The 24534-nt window shown below is 49.1% G+C and overlaps 1 protein-coding gene across 3 annotated transcripts in view; it reads right to left on the bottom strand.

The window, feature by feature from the left end:
• Nucleotides 1-24534, bottom strand: part of slc4a4a (solute carrier family 4 member 4a) — a 229552-nt gene that overhangs the window by 39278 nt on the left and 165740 nt on the right. For all 3 annotated transcript variants that reach the window (XM_055918665.1, XM_055918664.1, XM_055918666.1), the window contains 8 exons: nucleotides 22015-22200; nucleotides 19503-19616; nucleotides 10948-11109; nucleotides 9867-10045; nucleotides 2460-2532; nucleotides 960-1028; nucleotides 480-653; nucleotides 222-380 (listed from right to left, as the gene is read on the bottom strand). In XM_055918665.1, coding sequence (XP_055774640.1) covers nucleotides 222-380; nucleotides 480-653; nucleotides 960-1028; nucleotides 2460-2532; nucleotides 9867-10045; nucleotides 10948-11109; nucleotides 19503-19616; nucleotides 22015-22200 — 1116 coding nt within the window. The remainder of the gene's footprint in view (nucleotides 1-221; nucleotides 381-479; nucleotides 654-959; nucleotides 1029-2459; nucleotides 2533-9866; nucleotides 10046-10947; nucleotides 11110-19502; nucleotides 19617-22014; nucleotides 22201-24534) is intronic.

The raw sequence follows: 24534 nt of genomic DNA, 5'->3' as shown, positions 1-24534 counted from the left end.
AACCTAACCCTGATTTAGAACAATGATAGAATCTAACGCTGAACTTGAATGTTGGTAGAATGTAACACTTATCTATAATGTTGGTAGAATGTAACACTTATCTATAATGTTGGTAGAATGTAACACTTATCTATAATGTTGGTAGAACCTTTCACTGACTTAGAACATTGGTAGAATCTAACTGCTGATCTAGAACATTGTAAATGTTTTTAAATACTCACATCCTCTATGTCACTGTCAATGCTCCTCATCTTCTTCTTCTGCTTAGCGTCCTCCTTCTTCTTCTTGTCCTTCTCAGGGATGACATCATCCAGGAAGCTCAGCTCGTGTTGAGAGAACATGTAGTCCATCGTCTTCCTCACCGCCACCAGGGCCAGGATCTGACACCACAGGAGACGTTAACACACACGCACGCACATAAACAGAAGTACCAGAGGCCGGATCTGAAGCCAGCAGGTCATTACGATGAGGAGACTCACCATGACAGGGAAGATAATCGCGGCCACGGTGGACTTGAGGACCCAGAGCAACGCCAGACACAGGATCTGGATGAAGGTAAACAGGTGGACCTTCCTCAGAGGAACATGGCGCAGGTACACAAGGTCAGGTTGGTGCTTAGCTGGCATCAGGAGCAGCTGGAGACGGTCCATGAACTAGAGAGAGAGAGAAAGATGGAGGGAAGGGTAGGGGGAGGAAGAGAGACGGAGGGGGAGGTGGGGGAGAGAGAGAAATAGAGGGGATGGGTGAAGAGAGAGAGATGAGAGAGAGATGAAGGGGGAGGTGGGGGAGAGAGAGAGAGAAAGACACCCAAAGGCCTAGTCAGAAAGCTCATATTACGTATTTTCAGTTTAGTCCATATTGTAAATCATTCTGTATAAGAGCCTCTGCTACATGTAACTAATCTAACTGTAAATGTGACATGCAGGCATTGGTTCCCTCAGGTCCTGATCAGCCAATACCTGCACTCCGTTAAGAGAGGCCACGCCCATGTAGAGGAACACTCCATACAGCACTGGCATGGGGATGAACTTCAAGACAAACAGAGTGTTTATTATTGTTTTACAGTCTACAGTCGTTAGTAGTCTACAGTACTGCCTATTGTCTACAGTCTACAGTAACCTAAAGTGCATTCTACAGTCTACACTAGTCTGCAGTATAGCATACAGTCTACAGTCGTTAGTAGTCTACAGTACAGTCCACAGTAACCTAAAGTACATTCTACAGTCTACACTAGTCTGCAGTACAGCATACAGTCTACAGTCCACAGTCGTTAGTAGTCTACAGTACTGCCTATTGTCTACAGCTACCAGTCTACAGTCGTTAGTAGTCTACAGTCTACACTAGTCTGCAGTATAGCATACAGTCTACAGTCGTTAGTAGTCTACAGTACAGTCCACAGTAACCTAAAGTACATTCTACAGTCTACACTAGTCTGCAGTAGAGCATACAGTGTTTATTATTGTTTTACAGTCCACAGTCGTTAGTAGTCTACAGTACTGCCTATTGTCTACAGCCACCAGTCTACAGCTACCAGTCTACAGTAACCTAAAGTACATTCTACAGTCTACACTAGTCTGCAGTACAGCCTACAGTCTACAGTCGTTAGTAGTCTACAGTACTGCCTATTGTCTACAGCCACCAGTCTACAGTCTACACTAGTCTGCAGTACAGCATACAGTCTACAGTCGTTAGTAGTCTACAGTCTACAGTACAGCCTACAGTAACCTAAAGTACATTCTACAGTCTACACTAGTCTGCAGTACAGCATACAGTCTACAGTCTACAGTCTACAGTCTACAGTAACCTAAAGTACATTCTACAGTCTACACTAGTCTGCAGTACAGCATACAGTCTACAGTCTACAGTCTACAGTAACCTAAAGTACATTCTACAGTCTACTGTAGTCTTAAGTATAGCCTACAGTCTACAGTCATCTAAAGTCTACAGTAGTCTACAGTACAGCCTACAATCTAAATTCTACAGTAGTCTACAGTACATCCTACAGTAGACTACAGTACAGCCGACAGTCTACAGTAGTCTAAAGTACAGCCTACAGTCTACATTATATGGTCCAAAGTAGTTTACAGCACAGTCTACATTCTACAGTATACAGTACAACCCACAGTCTACAGTAGTCTACAGTACTACCCACAGTCTACAGTAGTTTACAGTACAGCCCACAGTCTACAGTCTACAGTAGTCTGCAGTACAGCCCACAGTCTACAGGACAGCCTATGGTATACAGTGTCTAAAGTACATTCTACAGTCCTCAGTAGTCTACAGCACAACCTACAGTCTACAGTAGTCTACATTACAGACTACAGTAGTCTACAGTACAGACTACAGTAGTCTAGAGTACAGCCCACAGTCTACAGTAGTCTACAGTACTCCCAGCCCACAGTCTACAGTCGTCTACATTACAGCCTACAGTCTACAGCGTCCAGTAGGTAGGTACATACCTTGAGGATGGGAGACATAAAGACAGACAGCCCCGTCAGAATGAACACACACATACCAGTGACTCGCTGCTCCCTAGGGAAAACATACACATAGCTTTGGTTATACACACAAACACACACACAGTAACCAATAGAGATTTCATCTATATTTTTCGTAGCTGTCGATTTACCACCCAAAACATATATGCCGGCTCTAAATCCGCACTCAACGGTCTTGGGGCCATATGAGGAAACAAGAACATGCTCACCCAGAGGCCGACTTAATGCAGGACAACTGAAATCCGTTTTACCTCATTTCTACCAGCATGTCAGCTTCATAACTAGAGGGAAAAAACCTCGAGACCACCTTTCCACACACAGAGACGCGGACAAACCTCTCCTTCGCACTCCATCTGGCAAATCAAGCATACCACCTTAGTCCCTGTGCACAAGAACACCAAAGTAACCTGTCTTATTGACTACCGACCCGTAGCACTCACATCTGTAGACATGAAATGCATTGATAGGCTGGTCATGGCTCACATCAACGCCATTGTCCCAGACACCCTGGACCCACTCCAATCCCCATACCAACCCCTAGAGATCCACAGACGATGCAAACTCTACTGCACGCCACGTTGCCGTCACCCACCTGGACAAAAGGACCATCTGTGTGATAACGCTGTTCATTGACTACAGCTCAGCATTTAACACCATAGTGCCCTCCGAACTCATCTCTAAGCTTAGTCCCCTGACCCCCCACCCCTGACCCCCCACCCCCTGCTTAGTCCCCTGACCCCCCACCCCTGACCCCCCACCCCCTGCATAGTCCCCTGACCCCCCACCCCTGACCCCCCACCCCCTGCTTAGTCCCCTGACCCCCCACCCCTGACCCCCCACCCCCTGCTTAGTCCCCTGACCCCCCACCCCTGACCCCCCACCCCCTGCTTAGTCCCCTGACCCCCCACCCCTGACCCCCCACCCCCTGCTTAGTCCCCTGACCCCCCACCCCTGACCCCCCACCCCCTGCTTAGTCCCCTGACCCCCCACCCCTGACCCCCCACCCCCTGCTTAGTCCCCTGACCCCCCACCCCTGACCCCCCACCCCCTGCTTAGTCCCCTGACCCCCCACCCCCTGCTTAGTCCCCTGACCCCCCACCCCTGCTTAGTCCCCTGACCCCCCCACCCCTGCTTAGTCCCCTGACCCCCCACCCCTGACCCCCCCACCCCTGCTTAGTCCCCTGACCCCCCCCCCCTGACCCCCCACCCCTGCTTAGTCCCCTGACCCCCCACCCCTGCTTAGTCCCCTGACTTCCCACCCCTGCTTAGTCCCCTGACTTCCCACCCCTGCTTAGTCCCCTGACCCCCCACTCCTGCTTAGTCCCCTGACCCCCCACCCCCTGCTTAGTCCCCTGACCCCCCACCCCTGCTTAGTCCCCTGACCCCCCACCCCTGCTTAGTCCCCTGACCCCCCCCCCCCCTGACCCCCCACCCCTGCTTAGTGCCCTGACCCCCCACCCCTGCTTAGTCCCCTGACCCCCCAGCCCTGCTTAGTCCCCTGACCCCCCCCCCTGACCCCCCACCCCCTGCTTAGTCCCCTGACCCCCCACCCCTGCTTAGTCCCCTGACCCCCACCCCTGCTTAGTCCCCTGACCCCCCACCCCTGACCCCCCCACCCCTGCTTAGTCCCCTGACCCCCCACCCCTGCTTAGTCCCCTGACCCCCCACCCCCTGCTTAGTCCCCTGACCCCCCACCCCTGACCCCCCACCCCTGCTTAGTCCCCTGACCCCCCACCCCTGCTTAGTCCCCTGACCCCCCACCCCCTGCTTAGTCCCCTGACCCCCCACCCCTGACCCCCCACCCCTGCTTAGTCCCCTGACCCCCCACCCCCTGCTTAGTCCCCTGACCCCCCACCCCTGACCCCCCACCCCTGCTTAGTCCCCTGACCCCCCACCCCTGACCCCCCACCCCTGCTTAGTCCCCTGACCCCCCACCCCTGCTTAGTCCCCTGACCCCCCACCCCTGCTTAGTCCCCTGACCCCCCACCCCTGATTAGTCCCCTGACCCCCCACACCTGACCCCCCACCCCCTGCTTAGTCCCCTGACCCCTCACCCCTGCTTAGTCCCCTGACCCCCCACCCCTGCTTAGTCCCCTGACTTCCCACCCCTGCTTAGTCCCCTGACCCCCCCACCCCTGCTTAGTCCCCTGACCCCCCCACCCCTGCTTAGTCCCCTGACTTCCCACCCCTGCTTAGTCCCCTGACCCCCCCACCCCTGCTTAGTCCCCTGACCCCCCCACCCCTGCTTAGTCCCCTGACCCCCCACCCCTGCTTAGTCCCCTGACCCCCCACCCCTGCTTAGTCCCCTGACCCCCCACCCCTGCTTAGTCCCCTGACCCCCCCCCCCCGACCCCCCACCCCTGCTTAGTCCCCTGACCCCCCACCCCTGCTTAGTCCCCTGACCCCCCCCCCCTGACCCCCCACCCCCTGCTTAGTCCCCTGACCCCCCACCCCTGCTTAGTCCCCTGACCCCCACCCCTGCTTAGTCCCCTGACCCCCCACCCCTGACCCCCCCACCCCTGCTTAGTCCCCTGACCACCCACCCCTGCTTAGTCCCCTGACCCCCCACCCCTGACCCCTCCACCCCTGCTTAGTCCCCTGACCCCCCCACCCCTGCTTAGTCCCCTGACCCCCCACCCCTGACCCCCCCACCCCTGCTTAGTCCCCTGACCCCCCACCCCTGCTTAGTCCCCTGACCCCCCACCCCTGCTTAGTCCCCTGACCCCCCACCCCTGCTTAGTCCCCTGACCCCCCCACCCCTGCTTAGTCCCCTGACCCCCCACCCCTGACCCCCCCACCCCTGCTTAGTCCCCTGACCCCCCACCCCCTGCTTAGTCCCCTGACCCCCCACCCCTGACCCCCCACCCCTGCTTAGTCCCCTGACCCCCCACCCCCTGCTTAGTCCCCTGACCCCCCACCCCTGACCCCCCACCCCTGCTTAGTCCCCTGACCCCCCACCCCTGACCCCCCACCCCTGCTTAGTCCCCTGACCCCCCACCCCTGCTTAGTCCCCTGACCCCCCACCCCTGCTTAGTCCCCTGACCCCCCACCCCTGACCCCCCACCCCCTGCTTAGTCCCCTGACCCCTCACCCCTGCTTAGTCCCCTGACCCCTCACCCCTGCTTAGTCCCCTGACCCCCCACCCCTGCTTAGTCCCCTGACCCCCCACTTAGTCCCCTGACCCCCCACCCCTGCTTAGTCCCCTGACCCCCCACCCCTGACCCCCCACCCCTGCTTAGTCCCCTGACCCCCCCACCCCTGCTTAGTCCCCTGACCCCCCACCGCTGCTTAGTCCCCTGACTCCCCCACCCCTGCTTAGTCCCCTGACCCCCCCACCCCTGCTTAGTCCCCTGACCCCCCCACCCCTGACCCCCCCACCCCTGCTTAGTCCCCTGACCCCCCACCCCTGCTTAGTCCCCTGACCCCCCACCCCTGCTTAGTCCCCTGACCCCCCACCCCTGCTTAGTCCCCTGACCCCCCCACCCCTGCTTAGTCCCCTGACCCCCCCACCCCTGCTTAGTCCCCTGACCCCCCACCCCTGACCCCCCCACCCCTGCTTAGTCCCCTGACCCCCCACCCCTGCTTAGTCCCCTGACCCCCCACCCCTGCTTAGTCCCCTGACCCCCCACCCCTGCTTAGTCCCCTGACCCACCACCCCTGCTTAGTCCCCTGACCCTTCACCCCTGCTTAGTCCCCTGACCCCACCACCCCTGCTTAGTCCCCTGACCCACCACCCCTGCTTAGTCCCCTGACCCCCCACCCCTGACCCCCCACCCCTGCTTAGTCCCCTGACCCCCCACCCCTGCTTAGTCCCCTGACCCCCCACCCCTGCTTAGTCCCCTGACCCCCCACCCCTGCTTAGTCCCCTGACCCCCCACCCCTGACCCCCCACCCCTGCTTAGTCCCCTGACCCCCCACCCCTGACCCCCCACCCCTGCTTAGTCCCCTGACCCCCCACCCCTGCTTAGTCCCCTGACCCCTCACCCCTGCTTAGTCCCCTGACCCCCCACCCCTGCTTAGTCCCCTGACCCCCCACCCCCTGCTTAGTCCCCTGACCCCCCACCCCTGCTTAGTCCCCTGACCCCCCACCCCTGACCCCCCACCCCTGCTTAGTCCCCTGACCCCCCCACCCCTGCTTAGTCCCCTGACTCCCCCACCCCTGCTTAGTCCCCTGACCCCCCCACCCCTGCTTAGTCCCCTGACCCCACCACCCCTGCTTAGTCCCCTGACCCCCCCACCCCTGACCCCCCCACCCCTGCTTAGTCCCCTGACCACCCACTCCTGCTTAGTGCCCTGACCCCCCACCCCTGCTTAGTCCCCTGACCCCCCCACCCCTGCTTAGTCCCCTGACCCCCCACCCCTGCTTAGTCCCCTGACCCTTCACCCACGCACGATTCCAACACCATCATTAAGCTTGGCAGACAACACGGCGGTGGCAGGCATGATCACCGGTGACCATGAGACAGCCTACAGGGAGGAGGTCAGAGACCTGACAACGATGAGACAGCCTATAGGGAGGAGGTCAGAGACCTGACAACGATGAGACAGCCTATAGGGAGGAGGTCAGAGACCTGACAACGATGAGTCAGCCTACAGGGAGGAGGTCAGAGACCTGACAACGATGAGACAGCCTATAGGGAGGAGGTCAGAGACCTGACAACGATGAGTCAGCCTACAGGGAGGAGGTCAGAGACCTGGCAACGATGAGACGGCCTATAGGGAGGAGGTCAGAGACCCGACAACGATGAGACAGCCTATAGGGAGGAGGTCAGAGACCTGACAACGATGAGACAGCCTACAGGGAGGAGGTCAGAGACCTGACAACGATGAGACAGCCTACAGGGAGGAGGTCAGAGACCTGACAACGATGAGACGGCCTATAGGGAGGAGGTCAGAGACCTGACAACGATGAGACGGCCTACAGGGAGGAGGTCAGAGACCTGACAACGATGAGACGGCCTATAGGGAGGAGGTCAGAGACCTGACAACGATGAGACGGCCTATAGGGAGGAGGTCAGAGACCTGACAACGATGAGACAGCCTATAGGGAGGAGGTCAGAGACCTGACAACGATGAGACAGCCTATAGGGAGGAGGTCAGAGACCTGACAACGAGGAGACAGCCTATAGGGAGAAGGTCAGAGACCTGGCAGTGTGGTGCCAGGACCACAACCTCTCCCTCAACATCAGCAAGACAAAGGAGATGATCGTAGACTACAGGAAAAAAGGAGGGCCAAGCACTCCCCCATCCACATCGATGGGCTGTAGTGGTGCAGGTTGAGAGCTTCCTCTGTGTCCACATAACTAAGAAACTATCATAGTCCAAACACACCAACACAGTCATGAAGAGGGAAGAACAACGCCCCCCTCAGGAGGATGAAAAGAGAACAACGCCCCCCTCAGGAGGATGAAAAGAGAACAACGCCCCCCTCAGGAGGATGAAAAGAGAACAACGCCCCCCTCAGGAGGATGAAAAGAGAACAACGCCCCCCTCAGGAGGATGAAAAGAGAACAACGCCCCCCTCAGGAGGATGAAAAGAGAACAACGCCCCCCTCAGGAGGATGAAAAGAGAACAACGCCCCCCTCAGGAGGATGAAAAGAGAACAACGCCCCCCTCAGGAGGATGAAAAGAGAACAACGCCCCCCTCAGGAGGATGAAAAGAGAACAACGCCCCCCTCAGGAGGATGAAAAGAGAACAACGCCCCCCTCAGGAGGATGAAAAGAGAACAACGCCCCCCTCAGGAGGATGAAAAGAGAACAACGCCCCCCTCAGGAGGATGAAAAGAGAACAACGCCCCCTCAGGAGGATGAAAAGAGAACAACGCCCCCCTCAGGAGGATGAAAAGAGAACAACGCCCCCTCAGGAGGATGAAAAGAGAACAACGCCCCCCTCAGGAGGATTAAAAGAGAACAACGCCCCCCTCAGGAGGATTAAAAGAGAACAACGCCCCCCTCAGGAGGATTAAAAGAGAACAACGCCCCCCTCAGGAGGATTAAAAGAGAACAACGCCCCCTCAGGAGGATGAAAAGAGAACATCGCCCCCTCAGGAGGATGAAAAGAGAACAACGCCCCCTCAGGAGGATGAAAAGAGAACAACGCCCCCTCAGGAGGATGAAAAGAGAACAACGCCCCCTCAGGAGGATGAAAAGAGAACAACGCCCCCCTCAGGAGGATGAAAAGAGAACAACGCCCCCTCAGGAGGATGAAAAGAGAACAACGCCCCCTCAGGAGGATGAAAAGAGAACAACGCCCCCTCAGGAGGATGAAAAGAGAACAACGCCCCCTCAGGAGGATGAAAAGAGAACAACGCCCCCCTCAGGAGGATGAAAAGAGAACAACGGCCCCTCAGGAGGATGAAAAGAGAACAACGGCCCCTCAGGAGGATGAAAAGAGAACAACGGCCCCCTCAGGAGGATGAAAAGAGAACAACGCCCCCTCAGGAGGATGAAAAGACAACAACGCCCCCCTCAGGAGGATGAAAAGAGAACAACGCCCCCCTCAGGAGGATGAAAAGAGAACAACGCCCCCCTCAGGAGGATGAAAAGAGAACAACGCCCCCTCAGGAGGATGAAAAGAGAACAACGCCCCCTCAGGAGGATGAAAAGAGAACAACGCCCCCCTCAGGAGGATGAAAAGAGAACAACGCCCCCTCAGGAGGATGAAAAGAGAACAACGCCCCCTCAGGAGGATGAAAAGACTTGGCGTCCACATTCAGAGCATCTTGACCAGTTGCATCACCGCTTGGCAACTGCTCGGCATCGACCGCAAGGCGCTACGGCCCAGTACATCACCGCTTGGTATGGCAACTGCTCGGCATCGACCGCAAGGCGCTACGGCCCAGTACATCACCGCTTGGTATGGCAACTGCTCGCCATCGACCGCAAGGCGCTACAGAGGATGGTGCGTACGGCCCAGTACATCACCAAGCTTCCTGACATCCAGGACCTCTATACTAGGCAGTGTCAGAGGAAGGCCCTAAAGACTCTCAAAGACTAGAGCCACCTAGGTAAGTCATAGACTGTTCTTTCTGCTACCGCACACCAAGCGGTACCGATGCACTCCGTCTACAACCAACAGGATCCTGAACAGCTTCTACCCCCAAGACTGATAAATAGTTAACCAATAGCTACCTGGAATATCTGCACTGACACTTTATGCACTAACTATTTGAATTAACACTGCTGTTACCGTTTATTATCTGTCCTGTTGTCTAGTCACTTTAAACCTACCTATATGTACATATCTACCTCAAGTACCTAGTACCGTTGCACATTGACACAGTACTAGTCCACACCTGTTGTATTTGACTCATGTGACCAATGAAAATTGATTTGATATAGTAAATGCTATGCGTCATCCTGCTCACCTCACGCCCAGGAACTTGGGCATTTCTCCAGGGGCGGATGTCTCTGTCTCCATCTTCAGACTGTCTATGTGAGCGATTGAGATGACCGTCGCCGCCACGTACCATGGCAACCCCATGAAGGAACACACAATCATCAGCACCGCAACCCAGAACAGGTCCAGGTGGTAGCCCGCGCCTTTCTGTTAGAGGACAGCAGTTAGAAAACACACAGAGAACCTGTCCTACCTTCAGACTACTGAGACCCTGTCCTGTCCTACCTTCAGACTACTGAGACCCTGTCCTACCTTCAGACTACTGAGACCCTGTCCTGTCCTACCTTCAGACTACTGAGACCCTGTCCTGTCCTACCTTCAGACTACTGAGACCCTGTCCTGTCCTACCTTCAGACTACTGAGACCCTGTCCTGTCCTACCTTCAGACTACTGAGACCCTGTCCTGTCCTACCTTCAGACTACTGAGACCCTGTCCTGTCCTACCTTCAGACTACTGAGACCCTGTCCTGTCCTACCTTCAGACTACTGAGACCCTGTCCTGTCCTACCTTCAGACTACTGAGACCTTGTCCTGTCCTACCTTCAGACTACTGAGACCCTGTCCTGTCCTACCTTCAGACTACTGAGACCCTGTCCTGTCCTACCTTCAGAATACTGAGAACCTGTCCTGTCCTACCTTCAGACTACTGAGACCATGTCCTACCTTCAGACTACTGAGACCCTGTCCTACCTTCAGACTACTGAGACCCTGTCCTACCTTCAGACTACTGAGACCCTGTTCTGTCCTACCTTCAGACTACTGAGACCCTGTCCTACCTTCAGACTACTGAGACCCTGTCCTACCTTCAGACTACTGAGACCCTGTCCTGTCCTACCTTCAGACTACTGAGACCCTGTCCTGTCCTACCTTCAGACTACTGAGGCCCTGTCCTACCTTCAGACTACTGAGACCCTGTCCTACCTTCAGACTACTGAGACCCTGTCCTGTCTTACCTTCAGACTACTGAGACCCTGTCCTGTCCTACCTTCAGACTACTGAGACCCTGTCCTGTCCTACCTTCAGACTACTGAGACCCTGTCCTGTCCTACCTTCAGCATGTGCTCCTTCCTGTTGACGATGACAGCGGTTATCTGCTGGTCCATGAAGAGTAGGATGGTGACCAGCAGGGCAGGCAGTGCTGACACCACGTACACCCACCAAGGATTGCCTCCGAACGGGGGAACAAACCAGCCACGGTTGGGGCTCGTTGGCTGGAGGGAGAGAAACAGAGAGCAGGGCTTTCAAAAACACACATCGACAACTAACAACACATAGAAAAGTAATAACACACAGACAAGTAATATCACACAGACAAGTAATATCACATAGACAAGTAATAACACACAGACAAGTAATATCACACAGACAAGTAATATCACACAGACAAGTAATAAAACGCATAGACAAGTGATAACACACATAGACAAGTAATAACACACAGACAAGTAATAACACACAGACAAGTAATAAAACACATAGACAAGTGATAACACATAGACAAGTAATAACACACAGACAAGTAATAACACACATAGACAAGTAATAACACACATAGACAAGTACTAACACACATAGACAAGTACTAACACACATAGACAAGTAATAACACATAGACAAGTAATAACACACAGACAAGTAATAACACACATAGACAAGTAATAACACACATAGACAAGTAATATCACATATCAACACATTATAACACACAGACAAGTAATAACACACAGACAAGTAATAACACACATAGACAAGTAATATCACATATCAACACATTATAACACACAGACAAGTAATAACACACAGACAAGTAATAACACACAGACAAGTAATAACACACAGACAAGTAATAACACACAGACAAGTAATAACACACAGACAAGTAAAAACACACAGACAAGTAAAAACACAGACAAGTAAAAACACAGACAAGTAACAACACAGACAAGTAACAACACAGATAAGTAATAACACATAGACAAGTAATAACACACAGACAAGTAATAACACACAGACAAGTAATAACACACAGACAAGTAATAACACACAGACAAGTAATAACACACATAGACAAGTAATAACACAGACAAGTAATAACACACAGACAAGTAATAAAACACATAGACAAGTGATAACACATAGACAAGTAATAACACACAGACAAGTAATAACACACATAGACAAGTGATAACACATAGACAAGTAATAACACACATAGACAAGTGATAGCACATAGACAAGTAATAACACACATAGACAAGTAATAACACACAGACAAGTAATAACACACAGACAAGTTATAAAACACATAGACAAGTGATAACACATAGACAAGTAATAACACACAGACAAGTAATAACACACAGACAAGTAATAACACACAGACAAGTAATAAAACGCATAGACAAGTGATAACACACATAGACAAGTAATAACAAACAGACAAGTAATAACACACAGACAAGTAATAAAACACATAGACAAGTGATAACACATAGACAAGTAATAACACACAGACAAGTAATAACACACATAGACAAGTGATAACACATAGACAAGTAATAACACACATAGCGAAGTGATAACACATAGACAAGTAATAACACACATAGACAAGTGATAACACACAGACAAGTAATAACACACAGACAAGTAATAACACACAGACAAGTAATAAAACACATAGACAAGTGATAACACACAGACAAGTAATAACACACAGACAAGTAATAACACACAGACAAGTAATAAAACACATAGACAAGTGATAACACACAGACAAGTAATAACACACAGACAAGTAATAACACACATAGACAAGTACTAACACACATAGACAAGTACTAACACACATAGACAAGTACTAACACACATAGACAAGTAATAACACATAGACAAGTAATAACACACAGACAAGTAATAACACACATAGACAAGTAATATCACATATCAACACATTATAACACACAGACAAGTAATAACACACAGACAAGTAATAACACACATAGACAAGTAATATCACATATCAACACATTATAACACACAGACAAGTAATAACACACAGACAAGAAATAACACACAGACAAGTAATAACACACAGACAAGTAATAACACACAGACAAGTAATAACACACAGACAAGTAAAAACACACAGACAAGTAAAAACACAGACAAGTAACAACACAGACAAGTAACAACACAGATAAGTAATAACACATAGACAAGTAATACCACACAGACAAGTAATAACACAGATAAGTAATAACACATAGACAAGTAATAACACACAGACAAGTAATAACACAGATAAGTAATAACACATAGACAAGTAATAACACATAGACAAGTAACAACACAGACAAGTAATAACACACATAGACAAGTAATAACACACATAGACAAGTAATAACACACAGACAAGTAATAACACATAGACAAGTAATAACACACATAGACAAGTAATAACATATAGACAAGTAATAACACACAGACAAGTAATAACACACATAGACAAGTAATATCACATATCAACACATTATAACACACAGACAAGTAATAACACACAGACAAGAAATAACACACAGACAAGTAATAACACACAGACAAGTAATAACACACAGACAAGTAATAACACACAGACAAGTAAAAACACACAGACAAGTAAAAACACAGACAAGTAACAACACAGACAAGTAACAACACAGATAAGTAATAACACATAGACAAGTAATACCACACAGACAAGTAATAACACAGATAAGTAATAACACATAGACAAGTAATAACACACAGACAAGTAATAACACAGATAAGTAATAACACATAGACAAGTAATAACACATAGACAAGTAACAACACAGACAAGTAATAACACACATAGACAAGTAATAACACACATAGACAAGTAATAACACACAGACAAGTAATAACACATAGACAAGTAATAACACACATAGACAAGTAATAACATATAGACAAGTAATAACACATAGACAAGTAATAACACATAGACAAGTAATAAAACACATAGACAAGTAATAAAACACATAGACAAGTAATTACACACAGACAAGTAATAACACACAGACAAGTAATAACACACAGACAAGTAATAACACACAGACAAGTAATAACACATAGACAAGTAATAACACATAGAAACGTAATAACACACATGCATTTGGTTTTAATCCTGTATTGAACACAGATCATCCCGTCTTTGTAACGATAATCCTCCTCCTCTTCATCAGAAGAGGAGGAGCAGGGATTGAACCAAGGCGCAGCGGATTTTGAAGACATAATGATTTATTAAAGATAAGACGAAAACACGAACTTCACTATAAACTAACAAAATAACAAAACGAAAGTAGACAGACCTGAACGACGAACTTACATACAACGTGAAGAACGAAATGAACAAACCGTATACAGTCCCGTATGGTGCAAACATAGACACAGACACAGGAGACAACCACCCACAAACAAACAGTGAGAATGCCCTACCTAAATATGACTCTTAATTAGAGACAAACGCAAACCACCTGCCTCTAATCAAGAGCCATACCAGGCAAACCAAAACCAACATAGAAACAGATAACATAGAATGCCCACCCAACCTCACGTCCTGACCAACTAACACACAAAAACTAACATAAATAGGTCAGGAACGTGACAGTACCCCCCCCACAAGGTGCGAACTCCGGACGCACCAGCACAAAGTCTAGGGGAGGGTCTGGGTGGGCATCTAACCACGGTGGTGGCTCAGGCTCCGGGCGCGGTTCCCACCCCACCATAATCCATCCTAACTTCCTCCCACAAAGAATGTCCACCCTCTTTCTTCCCCCACACAATTCTCTTAATAATATATTAAATAATGATAATACCGGGACAGAGAGATAAACCAAGACAGAGGGATAGATAAGACTATAGAGGTAGATAAAGATAGAGAGGGAGATCAGGATAGAGGGGCAACTCCGGACTGAAAGGCAGCTCCGGACAGAGAGACAGCTCTGGACTGATGGGCAGTTCTGGGTATCTAGCCTTTTCAGGCTGAAGGGCAGCTCATGGCTGACTGACGACTCTCGATGCTCATGGCTGGCTGACGGCTCTCGACGCTCATGGCAGGCTGACGGCTCTCGACGCTCATGGCAGGCTGACGGCTCTCGACGCTCATGGCAGGCTGACGGCTCTCGACGCTCATGGCAGGCTGACGGCTCTCGACGCTCATGGCAGGCTGACGGCTCTCGACGCTCATGGCAGGCTGACGGCTCTCGACGCTCATGGCGCTCTGACGGCTCTGGCTGCTCATGGCGCTCTGACGGCTCTGGCTGCTCATGGCGCTCTGACGGCTCTGGCTGCTCATGGCTCTCTGACGGCTCTGGCTGCTCATGGCTCACTGGCGGCTCTGGCTGCTCATGGCTCGCTGGCGGCTCTGGCAGATCCTGTCTGGTTGGCGGCTCTGGCAGATCCTGTCTGGTTGGCGGCTCTGGCAGATCCTGTCTGGTTGGCGGCTCTGGCAGATCCTGTCTGGTTGGCGGCTCTGGCAGATCCTGTCTGGCTGACGGCTCTAGCGGCTCCTGTCTGGCTGATGGCTCTAGCGGCTCCTGTCTGGCTGACGGCTCTGTAGGCTCATGGCAGACGGGCGGCTTTGCAGGCTCATGGCAGACGGGCGGCTTTGCAGGCTCCTGGCAGACGGATGGCTCAGATGGCGCTGGGGAGACGGATGGCTCAGATGGCGCTGGGGAGACGGATGGCTCAGATGGCGCTGGGGAGACGGATGGCTCAGATGGCGCTGGTGAGACGGATGGCTCTGGCCGGATATGGCGCACTGTAGACCTGGTGCGTGGTGCCGGAACTGGAAGCACCGTGCTAATGATAAGCACCTTCCTACTAGTGCGGGGAGCAGGGACAGGGCACACTGTATCCTCAAAGCCTACTCTACCCCTGATGCGTGGTACCGGCACTGGTGACGCCGGGCTGAGGACAAGCACATCAGGATTAGTAGGGGGAGAATATATAGTGTGTACAGGGCTCTGGAGACGCACTGGTAGCTTAGTGCGTGGGGCCGGAACTGGAGGCACCGGGCTAGATGCACGCACTACAGGGAGAGTGCGTGGAGGAGGAACAGGGCTCTGGAAATGCACTGGTAGCCTAGTGCGTAATGTAGGCACTGTAGGTACTAGGCTGGGGCGGGGAGGTGGCGCCGGAAATACCGGACCGTGCAGGCGTACTGGCTCTCTTGAGCACTGAGCCTGCCCAACCTTACCTGGTTGAATGCTCCCGGTCGCCCTGCCAGTGCGGCGAGGTGGAATAGCCCGCACTGGGCTATGCAGGCGAACCGGGGAAACCATGCGTAAGGCAGGTGCCATGTATGCCGGCCCGAGGAGACGCACTGGAGACCAGACGCGTTGAGCCGGCCTCATGACACCTGGCTCAATGCCCAATCTAGCCCTACCAGTGCGGGGAGGTGGAATAACCCGCACTGGGCTATGCACACGTACAGGAGACACCGTGCGCTCTACTGCGTAACACGGTGTCTGCCCGTACTCCCGCTCTCCACGGTTAGCCTGGGAAGTAGGCGCAGGTCTCCTACCTGCCCTTGGCCCACAACCCCTTAGCCCCCCCCCAAGAAATTTTTGGGAATTACTCACGGGCTTTTCGGGCTTCCGTGCAAGACGCGTCCCCTCATAACTCCGGTTCTTCACTCCAGTAGCCTCTGCTCTCCTCAGTGCCTCCACCTGTTCCCATGGGAGGCGATCCCTTCCAGCCAGGATCTCCTCCCATGTGTAGCAACCTTTACCGTCCAATACATCGTCCCAAGTCCATTCCTCCTTCTTGCGCTGTCCCTTACTCCGTTTAAACCGCTGCTTGGCTCTGGATTGGTGGGTGGTTCTGTAACGCTAATCCTCCTCCTCTTCATCAGAAGAGGAGGAGCAGGGATTGAACCAAGGCGCAGCGGATTTTGAAGACATAATGATTTATTAAAGATAAGACGAAAACACGAACTTCACTATAAACTAACAAAATAACAAAACGAAAGTAGACAGACCTGAACGACGAACTTACATACAACGTGAAGAACGAAATGAACAAACCGTATACAGTCCCGTATGGTGCAAACATAGACACAGACACAGGAGACAACCACCCACAAACAAACAGTGAGAATGCCCTACCTAAATATGACTCTTAATTAGAGACAAACGCAAACCACCTGCCTCTAATCAAGAGCCATACCAGGCAAACCAAAACCAACATAGAAACAGATAACATAGAATGCCCACCCAACCTCACGTCCTGACCAACTAACACACAAAAACTAACATAAATAGGTCAGGAACGTGACAGTCTTCAATTTTATCGATTATTAACGTTAAAAAAATATCAAATATTGTATTACAAAGTAGTTTGATATTTTTTGTCAAAGTTTACAGGTAACCTATTTTGTCGTCGCGTTTGAGCAAGTTGGAACCGGTGTTTTTCTGGATCAAACGCGCCAAATAAATGGACATTTTGGATATATATCGACGGAATTAATCGAACAAAAGGACCATTTGTGATGTTTATGGGATGTAATGGAGTGCCAACAACAGAAGCTCGTCAAAGGTAAGGCATGAATTATATTTTTATTTCTGCGTTTTGTGTCGCGCCTGCAGGGTTGAAATATGCTTCTCTTTGTTTACAGTGTTGCTATCCTCAGATAATAGCATCGTATGCTTTCGCCGAAAAGCCTATTTGAATTCTGATATGTTGGCTGGATTCACAACCAGTGTAGCTTTAATTTGGTATCTTTCATGTGTTATCTAATGAAAGTTTGATTTTATAGTAATTTTCATGGTAATTATTTAGAATATGGCGCATTTTCTCAGGCTTTTGGCCAAGTGAGACAGTAGCGTCTTGCCTAAACTCAGATTTTTGGATATAAATATGAACTTTATCGAACAAAACATACATGTATCGTGTAACATGAAGTCCTATGAGTGTCATCTGATGAAGATCATCAAAGGTTAGTGATTCATTTTATCTCTATTTCTACTTTTTGTTACTCCTCTCTTTAGCTGAAAAAATGGCTGTCTTTTTCTATTACTTGGCTCATACCTAACATAATCGTTTGGTGTACTTTCGTCGTAAACCCTTTTTGAAATCGGACACTTTGGCTGGATTTACAACAAGTGTATCTTTAACATGGTGTAAAATACTTGTATGTTTAGAGGAATTAAAATGATGGGATTCTGTTTTGAATTTGGCGCCCTGCAGTTTCACTGGCTGTTGACGAGGTGGGACGCTACCATCCCACAAACCCTAGAGAGGTTAAAGGGGTCCCACAAGGTTCTATACTTTGTCCATTACTGAAAGAAAACACATTTGATGATTTTTTCCGTAGAGAAGTTAAGAGCCCGTAAAGAGGCAGTCATCTCCTTCGCCGCCTTTTTTTCATTTTTGCACATTGTGACGTTACAACCTTGTTTTTATTGATTAAATAGTTTTTCCCCTCATCAATGTTCACACAATATCCCATAATGACGAAGGAAAAACATATCACATTTACATAAATATTCAGACACTTTACTCAGTACTTTGTTGAAGCACCTTTGGCAGCATTTACTTGTTTGAGTCTTCTTGGGTATGACCCCAAAAGCATGGCATACCTGTATTTGGGGAGTTTCTCACATTGTTCCCTGCAGATCCGCTCAAGCTCTGTCAGATAGGATGGGGAGCGTCAATGCACAGCCATTTTCAGGTGTCTCCAGAGATGTTTGATCGGGTTCAAGTCAGGGATCTGGCTGGACTACTCAAGGATATTCAGAGATTTGTCCCGAAGTCACTCCTGCATTTTCTGGACTGTGTGCTTAGGGTATTCAGAGACTTGTCCCGAAGCCACTCCTGCATTATCTAGACTGTGTGCTTAGGGTATTCAGAGACTTGTCCCGAAGCCACTCCTGCATTTTCTAGACTGTGTGCTTAGGGTATTCAGAGACTTGTCCCGAAGTCACTCTTGCGTTTTCGAGACTGAGGCGAAAGCAAACAAAAGCAAACCTTCAGAGTTCCTCTCATCTTCACAGAGGAACTCTGAAGGTCTGTCAGAGTGACCATCGGGTTCCTGGTCACCTCCCTGACCAAGGCCCTTCTTTCCCAATTGCTCAGTTTTGCCAGGCAGCCAGCTCTAGGAAGAGTCTTGGTGGTTCCAAACTTCTCCATTTAAGAAATATGGAGGGCAGTGTGTTCTTGGGGACCTTCGATGCTTCAATCCCCAGATCTTTGCATCCACACAATTCTGTCTCGTAGCTCTACGGACAATTCCTTCGACCTCATGGCTTGGTTTTTACTCTGACATGCACTGTCAACTGTGGGACCTTATATAGACAGGTGTGTGCCTTTCCAAATCATGTCCAATCAATTGAATCTACCACAGGTGGACTCCAATCAGGTAACAACACAAAGACAAGTAACACACATTGACAGGTAACAACACGCCGCAACAGGTAACCACATACACGTGTATATATACTGTATGTTTACCCAGACACACACACAAACACCTAACGTACATTTAAAACAAATATGTGGTATATGAGTAATGTAGATATGCATCTGAAATGAGCCGTACCTTGAATTCAGTTGGGACTATGAGCTTGGGAGTGTTCACTCCTACTAGCATGTCCACACCGCAGAAGATCAGGATGGCCAAAATAATGGCAAAGTCACTGATTAGTTTCCTCACCTACACAGAGAGAAACACACATGTAACCAAGCACAGATTAGGGTTACAAACATTACCTACACAGATATATACATGTACAATGACATTCACAATAACAGGGCTAGGTGTGTACAGTAGGGTTAGGGGTAGGTGTGTACAGTAGGGTTAGGGTTAGGTGTGTACAGTAGGGTTAGGTGTGTACAGTAGGGTTAGGGGTAGGTGTGTACAGTAGGGTTAGGGGTAGGTGTGTACAGTAGTGTTAGGGGTAGGTGTGTACAGTAGGATTAGGGGTAGGTGTGTTCAATAGGGTTAGGGTTATGTGTGTACAATAGGGTTAGGTGTGTACAGTAGGGTTAGGTGTGTACAGTAGGGTTAGGGTTATGTGTGTACAGTAGGGTTAGGGGTAGGTGTGTACAGTAGGATTAGGGGTAGGTGTGTACAGTAGGGGTAGGTTTGTACAGTAAGGTTAGGGTTATGTGTGTACAATAGGGTTAGGGGTAGGTGTGTACAGTAGGATTAGGGGTAGGTGTGTACAGTAGGGGTAGGTTTGTACAGTAAGGTTAGGGTTATGTGTGTACAATAGGATTAGGGGTAGGTGTGTACAGTAGGGTTAGGGGTAGGTGTGTACAGTAGGGGTAGGTTTGTACAGTAAGGTTAGGGTTATGTGTGTACAATAGAATTAGGGGTAGGTGTGTACAGTAGGGTTAGGGGTACGTGTGTACAGTAGGATTAGGGGTAGGTGTGTACAGTAGGGGTAGGTTTGTACAGTAAGGATAGGGTTATGTGTGTACAATAGGGTTAGGGGTAGGTGTGTACAGTAGGATTAGGGGTAGGTGTGTACAGTAGGGTTAGGGGTAGGTGTGTACAGTAGGATTAGGGGTAGGTGTGTACAGTAGGGTTAGGGGTAGGTGTGTACAGTAGGATTAGGGGTAGGTGTGTACAGTAGGGGTAGGTTTGTACAGTAAGGTTAGGGTTATGTGTGTACAATATGGTTAGGGGTAGGTGTGTACAGTAGGATTAGGGGTAGGTGTGTACAGTAGGGTTAGGGGTAGGTGTGTACAGTAGGGTTAGGGGTAGGTGTGTACAGTAGTGTTAGGGGTAGGTGTGTACAGTAGGATTAGGGGTATGTGTGTACAGTAGGGTTAGGGGTAGGTGTGTACAGTAGGGTTAGGGGTAGGTGTGTACAGTAGGATTAGGGGTAGGTGTGTACAGTAGGGTTAGGGTTATGTGTGTACAATAGGATTAGGGGTGTAGAATAGGGGTAGGGGTAGGTGTGTACAGTAGGGTTAGGGGTAGGTGTGTACAGTAGGGTTAGGGGTAGGTGTGTACAGTAGGGTTAGGGGTAGGTGTGTACAGTAGGGTTAGGGGTAGGTGTGTACAGTAGTGTTAGGGGTAGGTGTGTACAGTAGTGTTAGGGGTAGGTGTGTACAGTAGTGTTAGGGGTAGGTGTGTACAGTAGTGTTAGGGGTAGGTGTGTACAATAGGATTAGGGGTAGGTGTGTACAGTAGGGTTAGGGGTAGGTGTGTACAGTAGGGTTAGGGGTGTACAGTAGGGTTAGGGGTAGGTGTGTACAATAGGGTTAGGGTAAGGTGTGTACAATAGGGTTAGGGGTAGGTGTGTACAATAGGGTTAGGGGTAGGTGTGTACAATAGGGTTAGGGTAAGGTGTGTACAATAGGATTAGAGGTAGGTGTGTACAGTATGGTTAGGGGTGTACAGTAGGGTTAGGGTTATGTGTGTACAATAGGATTAGGGGTAGGTGTATACAATAGGGTTAGGGGTGTACAATAGGGTTAGGGGTAGGTGTGTACAGTAGGGTTAGGGGTAGGTGTGTACAGTAGGGGTAAGTTTGTACAGTAAGGTTAGGGTTATGTGTGTACAATAGGATTAGGGGTAGGTGTGTACAGTAGGGTTAGGGGTAGGTGTGTACAGTAGGGGTAGGTTTGTACAGTAAGGTTAGGGTTATGTGTGTACAATAGGGTTAGGGGTAGGTGTGTACAATAGGGTTAAGGTAAGGTGTGTACAATAGGATTAGAGGTAGGTGTGTACAGTAGGGTTAGGGGTGTACAGTAGGGTTAGGGGTAGGTGTGTACAGTAGGGTTATGGGGTAGGTGTGTACAATAGGGTTAGGTGTGTACAATAGGGTTAGGGGTAGGTGTGTACAATGGGGTTAGGGGTAGGTGTGTACAATAGGGGTAGGTGTGTACAGTAGGGTTAGGGGTAGGTGTGTACAATAGGGTTAGGGTTAGGTGTGTACAATAGGGTTAGAGGTAGGTGTGTACAATAGGGTTAGGGTTAGGTGTGTACAATAGGGTTAGGGGTAGGTGTGTACAATAGGGTTAGGGGTAGGTGTGTACAATAGGGTTAGGGGTAGGTGTGTACAGTAGGGTTAGGGTTAGGTTAAGGGTTAAGTACTGACCCATGTAGGGAAGAAAGGACTGGTCTTGAACTTCTTCAGCATCATGGAGGTAGTATAGGTTCCCAGGAAAAGGATGAAGGAGATCAGAGTGATGTCAGGAACATATTTACATGCCTTCCCCACCAGCTCTCCTCCATACTTCAGACAATCCTTCTTAGACAGGGACGACCACGTGGCATTCAGAGGCTGCGGACACACAAACAGTATTCAGAGGCTGCGGACACACAAACAGTATTCAGAGGCTGCAGACACACAGACAGTATTCAGAGGCTGCGGACACACAAACAGTATTCAGAGGCTGCGGACACACAAACAAGTATTCAGAGGCTGCGGACACACAAACAAGTATTCAGAGGCTGCGGACACACAAACAAGTATTCAGAGTATGTAGAGACAAGACAATATGACTTAGAGGCTGAAAAGACAAAACTATTTGAGAGTATGTAGAGACAAGACACAATGACTTAGAAGATGTAGAGACAAAACAATATGAGAGGCTGTAGAAACAAAACAAAATGAGAGACTGTAGAGACAACAATATGAGAGGCTGTAGAGACAAAACAATATGAGAGGCTGTAGAGACAAAACAATATGAGAGGCTGTAGAGACGAAACAATATGAGAGACAAGAATATGAGAGGCTGTAGAGACAAAACAATATGAGAGACAACAATATGAGAGACTGTAGAGACAAAACAATATGAGAGACTGTAGAAACAAAACAATATGAGAGACTGTAGAGACAAAACAATATGAGAGACTGTAGAGACAAAACAATATGAGAGACTGTAGAGACAAAACAATATGAGAGACAAAACAATATGAGAGACAACAATATGAGAGACTGTAGGGACAAAACAATATGAGAGACTGTAGAGACAAAACAATATGAGAGACTGTAGAGACAAAACAATATGAGAGACTGTAGAGACAAAACAATATGAGAGACTGTAGAGACAAAACAATATGAGAGACTGTAGAAACAAAACAATATGAGAGACAACAATATGAGAGACTGTAGGGACAAAACAATATGAGAGACTGTAGAGACAAAACAATATGAGAGACAACAATATGAGAGACTGTAGAAACAAAACAATATGAGAGGCTGTAGAGACAAAACAATATGAGAGACTGTAGAGACAAAACAATATGAGAGACTGTAGAGACAAAACAATATGAGAGACTGTAGAGACAAAACAATATGAGAGACTGTAGAGACAAAACAATATGAGAGACAACAATATGAGAGACTGTAGGGACAAAACAATATGAGAGACTGTAGAGACAAAACAATATGAGAGACAACAATATGAGAGACTGTAGGGACAAAACAATATGAGAGGCTGTAGAGACAAAACAATATGAGAGACTGTAGAGACAAAACAATATGAGAGACTGTAGAGACAAAACAATATGAGAGACTGTAGAGACAAAACAATATGAGAGGCTGTAGAGACGAAACAATATGAGAGGCTGTAGAGACAAAACAATATGAGAGACTGTAGAGACAAAACAATATGAGAGACTGTAGAGACAAAACAATATGAGAGGCTGTAGAGACAAAACAATATGAGAGACTGTAGAGACAAAACAATATGAGAGACTGTAGAGACAAAACAATATGAGAGACTGTAGAGACAAAACAATATGAGAGACTGTAGAGACAAAACAATATGAGAGACTGTAGAGACAAAACAATATGAGAGACTGTAGAGACAAAACAATATGAGAGACTGTAGAGACAAAACAATATGAGAGGCTGTAGAGACGAAACAATATGAGAGACTGTAGAGACGAAACAATATGAGAGACAAAACAATATGAGAGACTGTAGAGACAAAACAATATGAGTGTAACGGGTGACGCTCTCCTCATCCTCGGACGAGGTGAGGAGAGAAGGATCCTCAGACCAAAACGCAGCTTCAGGGAGATAAGCCATCTTTATTAAACAACGATAAAGATGGCAACACGAAACGAAACAAACACTTGCAAAACTACAAAATAACAAAACGACGTTGACGAGACCTGAACATAAACTTACATAACTAAACATAAACTTACGTACAGGTAACAGACGACATCGAAACGAAAACGAAACAAACAAACGCTACAGTCCTATGTGGTACGAACATAACATACGGACACAGGAGACAATCACCCACAAACAAACAGTGAGAATGCCCTACCTAAATATGACTCTTAATTAGAGGCAAACGCAAACCACCTGCCTCTAATCAAGAGCCATACCAGGCAAACCAAAACCAACATAGAAACAGATAACATAGAATGCCCACCCAACCTCACGTCCTGACCAACTAACACACAAAAACTAACATAAATAGGTCAGGAACGTGACAGTACCCCCCCCCACAAGGTGCGAACTCCGGACGCACCAGCACAAAGTCTAGGGGAGGGTCTGGGTGGGCATCTAACCACGGTGGTGGCTCAGGCTCCGGGCGCGGTTCCCACCCCACCATAATCCATCCTAACTTCCTCCCTCCAAGAATGTCCACCCTCT

Source organism: Salvelinus fontinalis, chromosome 4, assembly GCF_029448725.1.
Source record: "Salvelinus fontinalis isolate EN_2023a chromosome 4, ASM2944872v1, whole genome shotgun sequence".
NCBI lineage: Eukaryota > Metazoa > Chordata > Actinopteri > Salmoniformes > Salmonidae > Salvelinus > Salvelinus fontinalis.
Note: the sequence above shows the minus strand (reverse complement) of the source record. Positions and strands in the feature narration are given on the sequence as shown.